Source organism: Corylus avellana, chromosome ca2 (assembly GCF_901000735.1).
Source record: "Corylus avellana chromosome ca2, CavTom2PMs-1.0".
Lineage (NCBI taxonomy): Eukaryota > Viridiplantae > Streptophyta > Magnoliopsida > Fagales > Betulaceae > Corylus > Corylus avellana.
In genome coordinates, this window is record NC_081542.1 from 18043963 (window position 1) to 18063091 (window position 19129).

General features: G+C 35.5%; 3 protein-coding genes across 4 annotated transcripts; 1 reads left to right on the forward strand and 2 right to left on the reverse strand.

Annotated features, from left to right (window-relative positions):
• The first annotated feature begins 1144 nt into the window (after positions 1 to 1144).
• On the forward strand, positions 1145 to 5601 carry LOC132172065 (leucine-rich repeat receptor-like serine/threonine-protein kinase BAM3). Its single transcript, XM_059583498.1, has 2 exons — positions 1145 to 4002; positions 4839 to 5601. Exons 1-2 carry the CDS (start codon positions 1377 to 1379, stop codon positions 5174 to 5176), a joined length of 2964 nt encoding a protein of 987 aa, XP_059439481.1. The 5' UTR covers positions 1145 to 1376; the 3' UTR covers positions 5177 to 5601.
• Positions 5602 to 6105: 504 nt separating this feature from the next.
• Positions 6106 to 12751, reverse strand: LOC132172266 (transcription factor GTE1-like). Its single transcript, XM_059583739.1, has 9 exons — positions 12616 to 12751; positions 12034 to 12159; positions 10423 to 10617; positions 9312 to 9389; positions 7928 to 8152; positions 7680 to 7778; positions 7265 to 7323; positions 6732 to 6882; positions 6106 to 6611 (listed from the first exon to the last, which is right to left on the reverse strand). The coding sequence occupies exons 2-9, from the start codon at positions 12157 to 12159 to the stop codon at positions 6411 to 6413; spliced, it is 1134 nt and encodes a 377-aa protein (XP_059439722.1). The 5' UTR covers positions 12616 to 12751; the 3' UTR covers positions 6106 to 6410.
• A 2917-nt stretch (positions 12752 to 15668) lies between these two features.
• Positions 15669 to 17166, reverse strand: LOC132171336 (plasma membrane-associated cation-binding protein 1). Of its 2 annotated transcripts, none has more exons than XM_059582627.1 (5): positions 17063 to 17166; positions 16717 to 16870; positions 16499 to 16588; positions 16331 to 16415; positions 15669 to 16233 (listed from the first exon to the last, which is right to left on the reverse strand). In XM_059582627.1, the coding sequence occupies exons 2-5, from the start codon at positions 16822 to 16824 to the stop codon at positions 15929 to 15931; spliced, it is 588 nt and encodes a 195-aa protein (XP_059438610.1). In that variant the 5' UTR covers positions 16825 to 16870; positions 17063 to 17166; the 3' UTR covers positions 15669 to 15928. The 2 variants fall into 2 exon arrangements, with proteins under 2 accessions (XP_059438610.1, XP_059438611.1); XM_059582628.1 differs by lacking the exon at positions 17063 to 17166 and adding an exon at positions 17009 to 17042.
• Positions 17167 to 19129: the final 1963 nt, after the last annotated feature.

Genomic DNA, 19129 nt, shown 5'->3' on the forward strand with positions numbered 1-19129 from the left:
CCCCTTGTTGTACTCATTCATTTGCTTCCCAACTGAACTAGTCGAAGTCATTCATTCACCCAAAAACAAAGAAAAAAGAAAAAGAGATTCACACAGAAGAGGGAGAAAGAAAGAAAGAAAGAAAGAAAAAGAGTGATGAATCCCAACATGCATGCTCCAAAGTCCAAACCAAGCAATCTAGCTTTTTCTTTTTCCAGTGCCTTCTAAGCTCTAAAGTGAGAGAGGGGCGTTGATCCTACGTTAGCACTAGTTCTTGGTCTTATTCCTACGCAAATAACAAAGGAACCAAGATGGACCCGGAGACCCAGGGTGTCAACTTTCCACCTCAAAAGACACAGAATAATGGAAGTTTATCTTCTTCCCCTAATTTAACTCTTGTCATAATTCCTCTCCAAATCTAAAAAGCCCATAAAGTAAAAGTTATTTCTTTCATTCACAGCATTACGTTTGGTTTTAGGTGGATGTTATATTCTAAAAATCAAGTAAGCCTAGGACTAGAAGAACACCATGCATTTCCTTAATTGATTACCCATCACTTAATGAATTAAATGCATTCTTGTAGAGCATTATGAATGTGTACGAGGCTGATTAGGCTGCTACTCTTAACGCAAATGATACATTGTAAGCCATAATGATGATTAGGGTGTGATTCAAACTGGTGATCCAAGCTATTATGATGAACATTGGCAAACAAAATAATATTAATAATAATAATAATAAAACGAGAAAAATAATAATGGAAGGAAGTGGAACGCCGCAAGTCCTCTACATTATAATAAACCAACTCTTGTATGCATTAATTATAATGCAGAAGAAATTATATCAAATAGTGGTTTCGTGCTTATGATTTTCCTTTACATTCTCATTTGGGTCAAAGACCTCTAGCATTGAATATTCATTATTCAAATAAAAAATCTGACTTCTTCGTCCCTCTCGATTCAATAGTTAAGAAAGGAAAGCAGGGCCTTCTTTGTAATTTGCTTGAAAAGCAACGGAATTTTTTTTTCTGGATATTAGTATTGATCAAACGGTCTGCTGTTATATCCATCTTTATGCAAACATTGCTTTTGCTTTTTCTTTTTGTAAAGTGAAAGATGAAAACTTAAAAATACCACAACCGTGTCTGAGTGAGGGAGAGAAGGACCTTGGATGCTGCTAATATACCACTTTGCCCTGCATTTCATTAGCTCGTCTTTCATGGCTTCACTTCATTAGCTCCTCTGTCTTGTTTCTGTCCATCAGTCCATGGCTGTGCTCCTGTAAGCTCAATACAACTCTATGAAATGTGGTCTTTCTGTTCTTCAATCTGATTAAAAAAAAAAAAAAAAAAGGAGCTTGTTTCTCTGGAACTCACTTCCTGTAAAATAGAGTTTCTCATGGCTGCTTCTGATATGATGAGGTCTGTCTTCCTCTCTTTTCTAATTCTTGCGTTTCTTACATCTTTTCATCCTGTTTCTTCACATAACCCATCTCTAAAAAGGCAAGCTGCAATCCTGGTTTCTCTCAAACAAGATTTTGAGTCCTTCAATCCTTCTCTAAATAGCTGGAATGCATCAAACTACTTATCCCTCTGTTCTTGGACTGGCGTCCTCTGCGACAGCATGAACAGAGTAGTAGTTTCACTAGACATATCCAATTCCAACATCTCTGGCTCTCTGTCACCTGCACTCACGGAACTAAGAGCCCTTGTTAATCTTTCAGTTGCTGGTAACAGTTTCTCAGGTTCATTCCCACCAGATATTCACAAGCTAGAAAGACTTCAATTCCTCAACATCTCCAACAATATGTTCAGTGGCGATTTGAACTGGGAATTCTCTCAGTTGAAAGAGCTTGCAGTGCTAGACGCTTATAATAACAATTTCAATGCCTCACTTCCTTTGGGTGTCACTCAACTTCCCGAGCTGCAGCGTTTGGACTTTGGCGGGAACTTCTTCACTGGGATAATCCCTCCAAGCTATGGAGATATGAAGCAGCTCAATTATCTTTCACTTGCAGGAAACTCACTGGGTGGTGTCATACCCAGTGAACTTGGGAATCTCACTAATATCAACTATCTTCTCTTGGGCTATTACAACGACTTCGACGGCGGAATCCCACCAGAGTTGGGCAAGCTGATCAATCTGCTTCATCTAGACCTTGCAAGTTGTGGCTTGGAGGGTCCAATTCCTCCAGAGTTGGGCAATCTAAACATGTTAGACACCATGTTCTTGCAAATAAATCAGCTAAGTGGTCGGATTCCTCCCCAACTGGGGAATTTGAGCAGCCTGAAAACTCTTGATCTTTCAAATAATGCACTGACAGGAGCTATCCCAGCAGAGTTCTCAGGCCTCCGTGAGCTTACCCTCTTGAACTTATTCATCAATAAATTTCTTGGGGAGATCCCTCATGCCATTGCAGAACTACCCAAGTTAGAAGTCCTAAAAATGTGGCAGAATAACTTTACTGGAGCCATTCCTTCAAAGCTTGGTCAGAATGGTAGACTAATTGAGCTTGATTTGTCAACCAATAAGCTCACTGGATTGGTCCCTAAAACTCTATGCTTTGGAAGGAAGTTGACTATCTTGATTCTACAACACAATTTTCTGTTTGGTCCTTTGCCTGATGATCTTGGTCAATGTGACACGCTCCAAAGAGTTCGAATTGGACATAATTATTTGAGTGGGTCAATACCAAAAGGATTTCTTCACTTGCCAGAGCTATCACTCATGGAGTTATTTAACAACTATCTTAGTGGGCCACTTCCTCAAGACACCAGCAAGGTACCTTCAAAACTTGTCCAGCTAAATCTTTCCAATAATCGCTTGTCTGGGTCTCTTCCTGCTTCCATTGGGAATTTCCCCAGCTTGCAGATTCTTCGACTAAACGGAAACCGACTCACAGGAGAAATCCCATCTGACATAGGCCGGTTGAAGAAAGTCCTAAATTTGGATATGAGTAGAAACAACTTTTCAGGTAGAGTTCCACCTGAAATTGGTAATTGTCTGTTGTTGACTTCTTTAGATTTGAGCCAAAACCAACTCTCAGGCCCAATCCCAGTTCAAATTGCTCAAATTCACATATTAAATTATCTCAATGTCTCATGGAACCACCTTAACCAGAGCCTCCCCAAGGAAATTGGGTCCATGAAGAGCTTAACTACTGCAGATTTCTCCTATAACAACTTCTCTGGTCCAATACCTGAAACAGGGCAATATTTAGTCTTCAACTCCACATCCTTTACTAGCAACCCTCAGCTCTGTGGTTCTTACTTGATCCCGTGCAACTATTTCTCAAGCTCACCATTACAATCTCACAACCATGGTGGCACCAGGCCTCAAGTTCCCGGAAAATATAAACTTATTTTTGTTCTGGGGCTCTTTCTATGCTCATTGGTATTTGTTACTCTAGCAATCATCAAGACCAGAAAGGTAAGAAATTCAAATTTGTGGAAGCTGACGGCATTCCAGAAGCTGGAATTTGGAAGTGAAGAAATACTAGAATGCATAAAGGACAACAATGTTATAGGAAGAGGTGGAGCTGGGATTGTATACAGAGGAATTATGCCGAATGGGGAGCAAGTAGCTGTGAAGAAGCTGTTGGGAATAAGCAGAGGCTCTTCCCATGATAATGGTCTCTCAGCAGAAGTCCGTACACTAGGTAAAATCCGTCACAGGAATATTGTGCGGTTGCTGGCATTTTGTTCAAATAAAGAGACCAATTTGCTTGTTTATGAGTACATGCCAAATGGAAGTCTAGGTGAAGTTCTGCATGGGAAGAGAGGTGGGTATCTCAAGTGGGAAACTAGAGTGAAAATAGCCATTGAAGCAGCAAGGGGGCTTTGTTACTTGCACCATGATTGTTCTCCTCTAATTCTCCATCGAGATGTCAAGTCCAACAACATTTTACTTGACTCCGATTTTGAAGCTCATGTAGCAGATTTTGGACTCGCCAAGTTCTTACAAGACACTGGAAACTCTGAGTGCATGTCTGCAATTGCCGGCTCTTACGGCTATATTGCTCCAGGTATGAGACATTAATATTCATGGCTTTAGCTTCATCAGATCAAATCTCTTACACCCTTTTAGATTAAGCAGTTAAAAATTGAGTCTTTGACTTGGTGAAATGAGTCGGCCACCGTGGGCCGGGGGTCCCGGAAAAGAGGTTGCTTTCATTCATATTCTAAGAATTGTAGTAGGACCAAAAATAACAAATAGATCAATAGGATATACTTCTCCCGCCACTCTGCATAAAAATGTAGCATATACTTTTCTTGGGACCGAAGTAGAAAGCAGAGTACTGTGCAGTCCGAGAAGGGTAAAGGCTCCACTAACACAAAGGAAAATTCTGCCTTTTGCTTTTTCTTTTGCCCGCAGTCTCACAGTAATGCGCTATGAGCTTTGCATGTCTTGAAAGTTGAAACCATAATCCCATGTTCGTTCAACTTCAAGCCAATTACTACCAACCTTTTTGACCAAAACCCATAACTAAAAACATAACAAAATGCACAGATATCCAAAGAATACTCCCTTAAGAATCCAGATTGGGATCTAAGCTTTACTTTCCCTAAACCCCAGAAAGACAAACATGTGTAGAGATTACAGACGTAGACCACATAATATCTTTTCCTTTTCACATTCGAGTTAGTAACTTTACTGGGGAGATGAGCTGAATCTGTTTCTTTCCCTGTAAAAGAACAGTGGGGGGTGAGTCATGAAATTCCACTCAAACTTCACAACATTGAACAGACCCATTTACCCTTCTTTCTAGTGTATGCTAAAATGGCTTCCAAGTATTTTTCTTTCCTCCCTTCTAAATATTATATTTGTCCTTTTTTCTTTTTTCTGTGTCTCCTGTAACAGAGTACGCTTACACATTGAAAGTTGATGAAAAGAGTGACGTGTACAGCTTCGGGGTGGTACTGCTGGAGCTCATAACAGGAAGAAGGCCAGTTGGTAATTTTGGGGAAGATGGAATAGACATTGTTCAATGGACAAAGATGCAAACCAACTCAAGCAAAGAAGGAGTGGTGAAAATCCTGGATGGACGATTGGGTAACATTCCAATAGATGAAGCAGAGCAAGTCTTCTTCGTGGCAATGTTATGTGTTCAAGAGCGCAGCATTGAGCGCCCCACCATGAGAGAAGTTGTTCAAATGCTTGCACAAGCAAAACAACCAAATACATTCCATATGCAATGACTTCCATCGGCCAAACTCTAGCCATTCATGCAACATCTTGCTTGATCATCCACAAAGTTTGTCAAACTGTTGATATGGTGGTGGGAGAATAGGTGGATCTGCTTAATTAAGCACTAGGCCAGAGATAAAACAGCAACCAGTCTAATAGTATACATGCCATAAGTGGAGATGCTTTTTTTTTTTTTTTTTGGGTTTTTTTAATTTTAAATTTTTGGGTTGAATAGCGTATATGCCTAATGTTGTTGGCTCATGTCCTGTAAGATTTGAGGGGTGTTCTAGTCAATCGAGTGCAAGTAAGCTTGAACATGAAGGTACTGAAAAGCTGTTGGTATAGTTGGCTGTATTATTGTGTCATTATTCAGATGCTATCACCAAATGATTTGAGGTTGCTTTTCATAATGAAGAATCTGTACTTACTTCAGTTATATGCAAAGGATGCTCGATGCATGAGACAAATCGGGCAGTACACAATTCTGAGGCCTGACCTGACCAAAACATTGGATGAAAATGAGGGAAAGGGAGCAGTATTTCCTTCCCTTTTCCCCACCTTCTCATTCCCATCAATTCATGGAATGAGTCTTAATCAATATCTTACAGAACCAACGGTTAGATCTCATATGTTTGATTGATTTTTGAAGCTGGCACTTTGGCTATTTTCAGCACCATGGTAAGGCTTTTGTCACATTCCGCATCGGAACGATAAGCATGCGGCTGAACAATCCATTTTGTTTTTACTACTAGTAAATTCAACTCACCTATTCATTTAACAAGTTTAAAAGAAAAAATAAAATAAAATCAGGGTGATATAGGATTATCTATTTATCTCCATTCACTTCCACTGGAAAAGCCACCTATTCATTGCGCTCTAAACATTGTAAACTTCTAATTCTCACTTGAAAAGTCGCCTATTCATTTCACTGCAAAAGACATATCTAAGACACATTTCTGCAGGCATTAATAAGTATGTTGCTTCTTAAACAAAGTCAAGGCTAAGAAATATAATGAGAATATTATATATGTATCCCGGCCATCCCTAACCAATATGTGGCCTAAGCAAGAAGACTTGCTCACAAGAATAAAGCCTAGACCAAAGCAAATAATACATTTTCCCATCTGCCTAATAAACCTGTACAGACTGGTAAAGAAAGAGCTCAGCAACAAGAGGATCTACCTAAGAAAATTCACATGGAGTGCAACAAAAAAGAGAAACTGAGGTACATGCTGTAATGGCGGATCACAAATTAGAGAGCTTTTTAGTCCTTTTAACAGCAGTTTTCGCAAGAGCATCACAGATCTCTCTTCTTCTTTTGGAGTTGTTCTTCTTGTTGTTCTCATTTTTATCTTTATTGTTGCCACTGATACCTTCAGAACTCCTTCCATGGACTTTTAGGTTATCTTTCACAAAAACCTTCAACCTACGTAATGTATATTCACTCTGCATAGGGAAAAAGGCGGAAAGAAAGGAGAGATAAAGAACGATCACATATTTGAGCAACTAGAGCAATAAATGACAATCCAACCACAAAAATGAACAAATAAATAAATAAATGATGACCTGAGCATCCATGTCGAGGTCCACCTCTTGGGCAGAGGCTTGGAAGCTTGGGTTAGTCTCGGCAACAATCTCCAATGCCCTGCTCAGATCTTCAGGAGTCAATTGCGTAAGAGCTGTCCCAAGGTTTCTTTTCTCTTCAGTCGACATTTTCCTAAGATAATGGATCCCCCAATCAGCATAATAACTAAAGGATGCTCCCCTCCCCCAAAAAAGGAGAAAGAACTGACATGCAAACTCCAATTAGATAACCCAATACAAATCTATACAAACGCACGCACCAAACTGTCAGAAGAATATTTGGCTTCACATTGCCTATCCAAGATTTTTGGATTCACTCCTTTTCTATATATTTTTTATGTCAAGGAGCACCAGCTATTGCATTCTTGACCTCAATTGCAAGGTTTCTTAAGAATTTGAATAAGGAAAAGAAAACCACACTAGTGATGAATAAACACTTAACAAATCTATGCAACACATATGAACCCAGAACAGGTTTAATATATACTGAAGTAGAGAAGGATTCTAAAACACACCTGAACTTCTGAACAACCATTTCTCTGAGATTCTTCAAGTGCATATCAAACTCATATAGCTGAAAAAGGTTTCAAATTAGGTAGGTTCAAAGAATGTACCATATAATATCAAACTACTAACTCTACTTTTATATGTCAAGAGTAATGCTAAATGTCACCCCCATGTCCTCGTGTCTTTCCAAAACTGATGTGACTTTTAAAATTATCATTGGATCAAAATTTAATAGTAATGTATCACAAATCTAATAGTAATTTTAAGAGCCACATCAATTTTGGGAAGACACAAAGGAGACATGGGTCTTCCTTATAGCAACTCGTCATTTAAACCTTCTAATAAAAAGTTTGAAAGAGCTTAAAAAGTTTCCTCTCAATTATATATTTCACTTAATAAAGAGGCTAAGAAATTTCGACAAACCTCATTGCTTAAATCCTTAGCCTTGTTGGAATAAGCAACCTCCTGAGCGACCTGCATACTTAATCTTGCCTCTGCATCCTCCTCTGCTCGTCTCTTTTCCTGAAATTATGTAGGTAGGGAAGTAACCATAAAGCAGGATTACTAGGTATCTCCACAATTAAAAGATAGACAATCCAGAAGCCATAGAAAAAAGTACTGTCAAAAGACTTATAATATCCTATGTAAATGTACTCATACTGGGAATTCACCTCTTCAGCAACTTTAGGCAAAAGCTGCAGCCATTTTTCCTCGAACTTTTCCAGCAAAGTTTTTGCCATCACATGGACATCATCTTTTTCATCATTATATTTCATTGCATTCTTAAAAACCAACCTCACATCAGCATAGATCTCCCGCACATTCTTATACCCAGCAACATCCTTAGCCTCCATTTTCTTTTCTATTGTACTGAAGTCCATGGGCTTCTCAATAACCTGGTAAGCAAAACCCAAAACAATTTTTTGAAGGCATAAGATGGACATAAATAAATAAAATACAAATATCCAATACAAAAACCATGACCAAGCCAAATTCAACAAGATCGGCAGATGCAAAACAATTATTATCATATCATCCTTATCAACATTTTAAAAGTTTGACTTTTTTCAAAAAAAAAAAAAAAAATTATAATAGAGTTAATAAGTACCAAACTTCTATACATTAAGAAACAAGCTGATGTAGGACAAAAGGTTGAAGGAAACTAGGGTTGTTTGGGTCAGGGTTTCATGGTGGAAAAAGCTGAAAAAATAATTAGGGATTAAATTAGAGGAGGGGAAGGATTTGGTTTGTAGTTCCAGGGCTGTGAAGGGTAACCTGGGATGGTATTTGGGTCTTCTTGAGTTGATTGGAAGCTATTTGATCATTGCGCGATTTGGGTTTCATGCAGTATGGATTATAGAAAATGAATCAAAGCAAAAACAGGTCAGATAATTTACAGAAGAACTGCTGGAAGTTAAAAGAAAAAAGAAGAAGACAATATTCTCTAAAAAACACAGAAAGATCCTAATCATCACATTTAAAGTTTCTTCTGCATCACACAAACCACGAGCATAATTGCTATTATTCTTTTGCTAGAATACATAAAAGCCTTTTTATAGCTATTCCCAATCACTCCCCTATAAAGGCTAGGTTTACAGAATAAAACAGATAAATAATTAAAATAACTTCTAAACCAAGTAGAAAACTACTAAAACAAAACAAAATAAAATCCACAAATAAATAGATGATTAATACCTAATACTAATAGAAGACTAATAGCTAATTATAATAGGACTTAGATTTAAAAGGTTTTGACTAATAAGCCCATACTAGTAACTAATAAAACCAAGAAATTAAATCCCAAAATGAGACTAAATAGACCAAAAGTACAGCACATGACCAAAAATATAAGGTAAAAAAAATTACCCTTGACTTCTAAAACTAAATTATAATAAAAACTGGCTTCTCATTGCCTGCATCACAAGCACTTCACATCTTTTAAAGAGAGAAATAATAAGTGAATGTAAAGAAGAAAGTAGAACATACGATATGTACACAAATTAATAACCATATCAATATACCATCAGAAAGTTTTGATAGATAAAGAAGCTTCACCTCATAATAGTCATGCAAACCAAGGCCTTCAACATCTACAGGTTTCATAAAGGGCCAAGCCCACTTGTGCTGAGTGATCTGACATGTGACAAGTAAATCAAAATAACTAGTAATTACCCCTAAGAAATCCTTGACATAACTGTTTGAGCCCCAAAGCATCCAATCAAAAAGTTCCCACAGGCAATACATTCAATTGTAAGAAAAACCATGTAGAGATTTAAGAAACTGAGAAAAAAGCAAGCTATAAATTTCACAATTTCAATAGGTTGCTTTGTTTGCATTAATTTAGGCATTTAGCCCTAATGTCAAGTATATGAAGTCCATTTTTCATCCCTTAAAAGAGCTATGTTGTCCTCCTTGTGTTTGCATTTTGAAAAATATCATCCACTTCAAAGTTCACTTATAACAAACGGTTCATCACTAAGAGCATATTATTTAGTAAATGTAACATTTCCAACAAATATCATTCAATTTCTTCTAGTATAAGAAGCCGATTATTCATAAATCATATGCAACTCATCTAAAACCTAAACTCGAAGTAACAGCTCAGACAATTCATAATCATCTGATCATAAAAGTATATCTTTTTGCCATTAAAAAAATGTGGATTTTTATAGAAACTTTCTGGTGTTGATTCATATTTCTCAAACAATGTTAAAGCAAGGAGATCAAAAATTCATGTAGGTTGCATTAATTTATTAAACCACAAAAGCTAGGCAAAAGGATGGTTGGTCTTTCATTTGATTGCATGAACCATTCTCTCATAATCTACAAAAGAACAAGATACTTCAATTTGAAATCCTTCTTCTAACTTCTTTAATGAGGCCAAGCATCAAAGATTTGGTAGAGGCCTTTGCACAATATCAAATGTGATATCACATTAATAATGGAGTAAAAGTCTGAACTGTATCAATTATGACAATGATTACAGTGAGAAAAATGCAAGATCATTCATAAGTAGGACCTTATAGATACACAATTGTCTGTAGTCATAGTATTCTATCCCTGAAAAGAAATTGACAACTGCTGTTAAATAAAAATTTCACTGATATCTTAATGATTTACATGAGTTTTTACAACATAGATAAATGCAACAAGAATTGGTGCTTGCCTGACGCAATATTGTGGCAAATTGGCGCATAAGCTCTTGCATTCTCTTTGAAGCAGGTGCTTCCCTACATGATGTATCTTGCTGCTGCTGCTTCTTAACACTAGTCAAATGTTTGTCACTGTCTTTGTCCTTCATGATTGAGCTATTATCATTTGCCAAGTAGAATTGTTCCACCTCATTTACTTGTTTCTCAAGCTACAAGTATAACAATGAAACTTATCAATTTATTTGCAAGTTAGAAATGTCTGAAAACTTAGTAATTATTCAAATTACAGAAGCAGGTCACTTAAACGAAATAAAAACAAATAAGAATCATGGTACAGAATTTAAAAAAGAAAAAAGTGGAGAACTAAATAAGCTTGAATCTTGTAAAACGTAAGAATTTAGTTCCTGTATTTCCGATTCAAAGTATCAGAAACATGGATGATATGGTAATTGTGTGCAAAAGTCATCAGAAACTTCATTTTTACCCAGAATTGCCAAAGTTGATGGTAGACTGGTGGTGGTGTAGTGTGGCAGGATGCAGAAGTAAGAAGCTGGATATTGCAAAGCTGATGGAAATAGTGATAATGATGGTGGTAGCAACAGTTACCAAAGGTGGCGGTGATACAACAATTGCGGGATTGTACAATCCATAGCATCTAATTATGTGGATCCCAGATGGAATTGATATGAGAACCATGTAAACTTCACTTTAATGGACAGTTCATATTTTCACATTACATGAAGTTTCCAAACTGATAATGTAAAGAATCTGCTCCCACCGCAATATTGACAGCAACAATGGTGCCAAAGGTGATAACACGGTGCCAGTAGCTTCTGCTCACAAGTTGTAGGAGTTGGTCGTTGTAATGGAGATGACAGGTTGCCATTAACTGTCAAGGCAGAGGTGGTGAAGGGCTATCACAACCAATGGGCCATGGCAATGTTGATATGGTGACTGTGTAGGTGATTGTAATAACTATATTGTCAAAACTGGGAATGGTGAAGGGGCTGAAGGTTGCGTATTTTCTTTCATGTGGTGGTAGAGATGTTCCTGGCTCTAAAAGATAGAATCTTCAAACTTCTATTTATGTATCACAACTTGAGATACAGGGCTTCCAGTGGTAATTTAAGTTTAAACGGCACTTCTGTATTATTTATAGCATAACGGGTCCTCTAGTACAAAGATAGCTATACTGGTATCTCAAACTGTCAAGCACATCTCTGACACTTATTACCAACCAAACAAACCATAGACATGTATGTTTGTGTGACAGTCTCCAAGTAGTGCCAGAGAATTGCTAATATCAAACACGCCTATGAGGATAGGGCACATTTGTGCTATTATCTGTGCTTCTAATGTGTCGAACGATCAGCATATAATGAGTATACTATAAATTTTTACTCTTTTGGAACTTGAGAAGAGCAATGGTAACCAGACCAAGACCTGGGCATAAGCCAGCCCCACCTCATTTCCAATTAAAGCAAGCATAGGGCAGTCAATCTCTTAGAAATGAATGGGAAAAAAAAGGGAAAAGAAAAACTGACAAGTATATAAGAACAAACAGATGAAATGACGAATTTAAATTCTTAAACATAGTTAGAAATAATATGTTAGATAAACCTCACCGTATTAACCTTTGTGAATATTTCATCAACTTGAAGCCAAAGACCCTCCACTTCTTCGGGATTACCTTCAGTCCAACCTGCTCCAACATTTTTTACATCTGGGTTTGATGCATTCATCCGATCCATCTGATAGGAAAAAAGCAATCTTCATAATGAGATGCCTATTGTAGCAAAAACAGCAATAGGGCCTCGGAAAACTATTGCTAATAAACAAAAATCTACATGCTCTGCAATGGTTACATATCATATGATATGATTACAACGTTAAAGATTCTACCTTTTAAAGGAGAGGATAATATAGATTGCTAAACTGGACGAATTCGCAATTTCTAATTAAGTGAATTTCATTAATTATGTAACCCATTTGCTTCTCCCAAAGAGAGAAAGAAAGAAAAAACAAAATAGAAGCTTTAAAGGGGGAAAAAATGATTTTTTTCGTTCTTATCTGCAGGAACCAAAAGATACAAAGAAATGAAAGACAAAAAACTGAGAAAAAAAAAAAAATGGAAACAGACCCTCTGGGACAAAAAGATTTCAAACAAAGAAATTGAACAAGAATCACAGAGTTTGAAGCCTCTTTACCAGCAGAGATGGAGACGCATAAATTTCTGGTGGCAGCGGAGTAGTAGAATCCCTCCGGCGACACTACCCCAGGTCCGAACTTCTCTACTGCAGAGGAAGATCCCCCTGGAGAGTTCGAGGACTTGGGACCTTTGGACTATATATACTTTTTGTTATATTTCTTTTAATTTTCATTTTGTTGGTTGGTGTCCGTCTTAATTTCCTTTGCTAAGAAAAAAGATTTGGATGTCTTTCTAAATATCTCCAATTTCTAAATCTCTCAATTTAATCCCATAAATTTTTAATTTAAATTTCCGTCAAATTTAGTCATTAAAAATATTAAAAAAAAATACTAAAATATCCATAATTTTCATTTTTTTATATTAAAAAAAAGTTTTGAAATTTTATAAAAAAATCAATGATATAAACGTCATTTAACGTTTAAAATTTGACGGAGTGCTCTAAATTAATTATAATTGAAATTTTAAGGGACTAAATTAAGAGATTTTGAAGTTTAAAGATCTTGTCAAATCAAATGAAAGTTTAAGAGTCTTCAGTGAAATTACCAAAAAAAAAATAATTATATTGATATGCCTAAGACAAATTGAGATGAAAAAAAAAAAAAAAAAGAGAGAGAGAAAATAATATTATAGTGATTTTATAAATGGTTGCATTTTTTCATTCACCACAATACAGCATTCATTAAATTTTTTAAAGAAATTTAGTGAAAAAAAATTGATTGTTGTATAATTATTTTTTAGATAAAATGCATTTTTATCGATGTGGTTTGAGATTTTGATAAATAGCTCATTGAGTTTTAAAAAGCTATTAATCACTCTATATGGGTAAGCAAAAAAGAAATTAGTCTCTATGTTTATAAAAGTTCACATAATTCATTCATGTGTCAATGTGTCATATAGCACTGATTAGAATGTGACATGTGTCATTTATAATAAAAAAAATTATTTGAAAATATTTTAAACAAAATCTAAAAATATATATAGAAAAAAGAATGGAACAAAAAATACAAAAGTGGTCGGGTCATTCTCTTTGGCCAAATAAAGGCCGCTAAACCACCTCAAGGCCATAAGAGTGGTCTGGCCACCTCCTCTATCATAGAAATGTCCTACTACCCGGGGTAGGAATAGGGTAGGAGTAAAAGAGGAAGGGAATTATCAAGTCAATTTAACGCTCCAATTTGGGTGATAAGTTGCTTGATGTCTTCTTGAGGAGGGATTATGGGAGAGGAAAAAAAACACTTGGAAGAAGAGTCTAGGGTTCAAGCCTTCAAGGGAAGGAGAAATATAAATTTCTCAGCGAAGCTATACGAGAGAGCATTTTCCCCTATAAGTAGACTTTCTTTTTATTATTTTATATAATGAAATATTATCTTGCTTAAAAAAAATTGTAAATTATCGAATAGACCATGACCCCTTAACCATATATATAGCTTTTTAATTGATAATTAAATGACTAGTTGACATGTTTGTGGTGTGGAATTGTTGTTACTTAGGCATCAAGTAAATATTTAAAAGCAAGTAATTATATACATCACCTTATTATCCTCATCGCATCTTTTTAAACTAAATCTTTCAACCCAAAAAACTAATTAGGAAAAAATACATTTTATCTTCAAAACCATTCACTCATTTGCACTTGTAACCCCAATATTTAAAAAGTGACATTTTATCTTCCTAAACTTCTAAATTGTTGCAATTCAACTATTCTTACCTTTTTTTTTTTTTTTTTTTCTTCCTAAAATGCTACCATCACAAGTTAAAAAAAAAATAAATAAATTAAATTAAATTAATGGATGGCCTGCCACCCCAGTTGAGCACGAAGCCACCCCAAACCGGCCACCTCTTAATTTTTAATTTTTATTATTATTATTTTTTTTTTAACATGGGATGAGGGCATTTTGGAAAAAAAAAAAAAATCAAAATAGTCGAATTGCAACAATTTGAAAGTTTAGGCGGAAGTAAAGTGTCACTTTTTAAACATTGGAGTTAAAAGTGCAAATGAGTTGATAGTTTCGGGGGTAAAGTGTATTTTTCCCAACTAATTATCATACACCAAAAGCTATAAGAGACTAAGCTACACCAACTTTAAGAAAATGAAAAGGTGATACTGGGATGAAGTATAGCATTACTCTTTAAAAACAATACTAATATGAAAACTGAATTTGACGGATAAGCATCCGCTACAATTAGCATGTTCAAATGTTACGGAAGTTTGGGTAGTTTAAAAGAACAGGTTGTGGGGCCCACCTAACCTGGACATCCTAGAATATTCAGCCCACTTGCTCAAAATAATTGGGTTCCACTGCCCACCCATCTTTCTTAAGTTTGTCCAAATTTCATAAAAAATTTAGGCGGCCTAATTTTAAATTTATTCTTTAAAAAAAATCTAACGATTGATAATAAATTATTTAATGATTATTATGTTAAATCACAATTTGTTTCAAAAGTTAGGTTGAGATTAATTTAATCCTTTAATTGAGTAATGATATAAGGAAAATTAGAGTTCTTTTAAATATGATGTGGCATTTAAAATCACCGTTAGATCAAAATTCAATATTAATGATCATTTCAAATTTAATGGTGATTTTAAATGTCACATCACATTCACAGATAGTACTCCTTATATCATTACTCTATTTAATTTATATTCTAACACGCCCCCTCAGATGCGAGCTCAAACTCTTTCATAATAAGTAAGGTCCAACATATTAAATATTTACTTAAATTTGAAGGTAAATGACGGAGAAATGATCCGAACTCAAGACCTCTTATATATTTGATATTATGTTAAATTAGTAATTATCTAAAAAATGAGATGAATTTAACCACATCCTATCATATGTTGGACATCTTACGCACTGATTTTTTTTGTGTTTAATAATTAATAAATGGTGCTAAAAGTAGGATTACTCAATAAAAAAAATGTTGATTGAACAATCAATTATTATTATTATTATTATTATTATTTTGGCTTTTACGCTATTTGACTCCTTAACGTACACACGGAGAGAGAGAGAGAGTAAATCAAAACAAAGAGAAAACTCCTCATCGATCGGAGCTAGCATTCATGAGTTTTCATTCATTTGTAATTAAATAGTACATACTAATTGATCACAAAGATTATACACTTAATTAAACATCAAGCTTTAAAAAAAAAAAAAAAAAAAAAATCCATGAAAACAAATCCATGAGAGATATTACATGAACAAAGGGATGGAGATCGATCAAAGAATAACAAATCATTGTTTTTCTTTTTATAAATTTCTACACAAAAGCTCACTTCTAAATATTGATGATGATGATGATGATGATGATCAAGGCTTTGGTGCTTCGGCTGCCTCCACCTTTGCAGCCTCGGTTGTATAAGCAGCTGGTTCAGTCTCCGCCGCTTTCTCAGGCGCCTCCGCTGCCACCTCTTCTATCTTCTCTTCCTCTTTCTTCTCTTCTTCAGCAGCTACTATGATCTCCTTCTCTTTCCCACTTGCTTCTTTCACCTCAACTTTCTCTTCTGTAACGATAAACGTCGACACCTTTTCAAAAACAAACAACACTGGGCCTGGAACCAACGCTGGCCCATACTTTGAAGATGCTTCAGATACTGTTTTCGATCCCGGAAACTCTGTATCAAGACAACCCTTTATTTATTTGTTCTTAAAATAAAGTAAAAACTATATATATATATATATATATATATATATATATATAATCATACGTACCAATTGCCACGAGCTCCTCTATGAACTTGTGAACGGCAACAGAGTGCTTCTTCAGTCCTGCCTCCTTGGGTTCCTTAACAAAAGTCTGTATATATATATAAAAGGTGAAAATTTGATGTTAGTTTGCTCTTTTCCCACCATATTCTATTCATTTTAACTTGATCTAACCTTGATTTCTGCTGAAGATGCCTCATATATTTCAACTACTTTAGGTTGAAGCTCAGTTTTCTTCTCTTCAAACTCCTTATTGATTTGCTCCTAATAATTAACCAAACACAGATATATCAACATAAAATAATTTAGATATGCATGTATGAGCGTATTTGGGACGTTATAATGTTTGGAGAAAGAAGAAACGTATATAATATATGTATATTGTAAGAAACCTTGGCGTCGTCGAAGGACTTGCAAGCCTCAGCAGCAGCCTTCTTGTTACCATTCTTGTCGAAAACCTTCTTGATCTTAGGGAGAACCTTTGATTTCCAGTAACCCATCTTGTTTCTTTAATTAATTATTCAACTATATATATATTTTACTAGCCTAACAAAAAGAAAAAAAAGAAAAATCAAAAGTATAAGATCAAGGATTCCATAAGAATCTCTTTAAGCAATGAAACAGACAAAAGAAAAAAAAAAGAAAAGAAAAATCTCAGCTAAAACATCTAAAGATCATCCATACAAGAAGAAGTTGATGAAGCCAAGAGAATCAGCTGCCTCTCTCTTTCTCACTTACTTGTAACTCCTTGTGTCTCTGTCGTGGCAACTGTGGTCTCCAATTGAAGTCCACCTCAACGCAACTGTTCCACCCAACTGTCCCTCTCCAAATTAAGGCACATTGAGCTAAACATATAGACATACTTCCTGCCACAAAACCCCCCTGTTCCAATTTAATTACGAAATAACCCACCTAACTGGGGGGGTAATTGTAGGGAAGAAGGGTGGTGGTGGGCGGAGATGACAGCTGGCAAACACCTCATAGTGATTAGAAGAGGTGGCAAACATCATGCGTGGGGTCCCTAATAGGTGCCTATCTGTAACAAAAATGTTTGGTATATATTGAGAAGTGCTGGAACCGTCTCACGTGGCTTCGCTGGTATATACTACCAATCACGCCGTCAATGAGTTCGAAGCATATCTGGAGGGAGGGATTGACGTATATGTAATATGTGGACAAAAATGGATGCCGTTGAATGGTGTCCCATGGGAGGGCATATGCCAGTTTCGAGGCAACGTAATAATTTATTATTCATGCAAAATCATATGAAGCAAGCTTGCATCTTGCATTCACATGGCCCTTCACTATATGATTATGGAGCGTTGGATTTATTACAGTTGGATTTGTGGTAGACGACGACAGTAGTTTCATGCATGCATTGTTTTTTCTGACTATGTAGGTTAAAATATCATCAATGTGTACGTTAGAGGAGATAGAAGAAGACTTGTATTTACTATATTATAAAGAATGATGATGTTTATAGCTAGAGGAATTAATTAAAGAGTGTGGAACAAGAAAATCTAAACTAATTAAGGAAGGAGCTAGCTATAGCTTAATCGTTAACGTGCAAGGAAAATAAATTATAAATAATATGGAAATTAATTATTCTAACATTGATCATGCGTCTAACCAGCTAGCCTGACTGATTATTGCATAGAGCTACCTAGATTTAATCATTCAATATAAACTACTGATTATTAATTGCATATATAGAGCTAGCTAGCTAGATTTATTAATCTATTGCCGATCGAGATTAAGAAAAAGATCGATATATAGAAGTTAATTTTGAAGAACATTCATAGGAACAATGGAGAAAAAAAAGTTGGGTGCTCATCATGAGTTTTGGTCCACCGTCACTTGTGACAACAACTGGTTCATGTGGTGGCTCTATCAATTATTAGATGTCAATTTTTTTTTTTTCTAAGCAAATGATTATTATTATTATTTTTAAAAGAATATTATGAATATTCATTATCTCAAAAGATCTGTGAACAGATCACACAAGTAGGAAGGAAAGTTCCCTCAGTACAATATCACAGTCATAATATTTTCTAAGCAAATGATTAGATGTAATATTTTGATTGTACCCCCTACCAACCTTCATATATATAAAGAGAGTTGTTCTGATTGGGTGTTTAGTGTTTTAATTTACTAACTCAAATCAGATTCTAATAATCCTAATTAATTACGACCTGATCATCAGCCTATATATACAGGAGTTGTTACAAGTTTGACCTACCTAGCTCCCATGCCAGTCAACCTGGAAATATACAAAAGTTAATCTTATAAATTAATTTTACAGTAATAATTATCTCAACTACTTCCAACATCGATCCTCTTTGGCTCAAAACTCTTGATCTCCACTTCTTGTCCTCTCAAAAGCCAAATAAACAAGTCAAACACGGCTAAAGCTTCCCTCAAATATTGTCTAATTAGAATTTTTTTTAAAAAAAAAACACTATACATCACAAAATTTAAAAAGAATATTAGAGTTAGCAGGTCATTAATTAATTTGTGAATTAGTCCAAGTTATTCCAAGATATGATCTCATGTGGCGGAGAGCACCCTTTTGTCAGATGAAAGGGAATAGACGCTGTGATTACTGTTGATATATTTGCTAGCGTGTGAGCACAAGACATGTTCTACATCGTTCCCAACTGCAACTTGATGAGGTTGTGGCTTGTTGGTGACATTATACGGAGGAAAAGTCTGCGTCGTCAGTGAAGGCTAGCTTATCAAGATTCTTCTTCTTTTTTTTAAATTTTTTTTTGTGTTTGTTAATTATTTTGGTAAATCAAACACGCA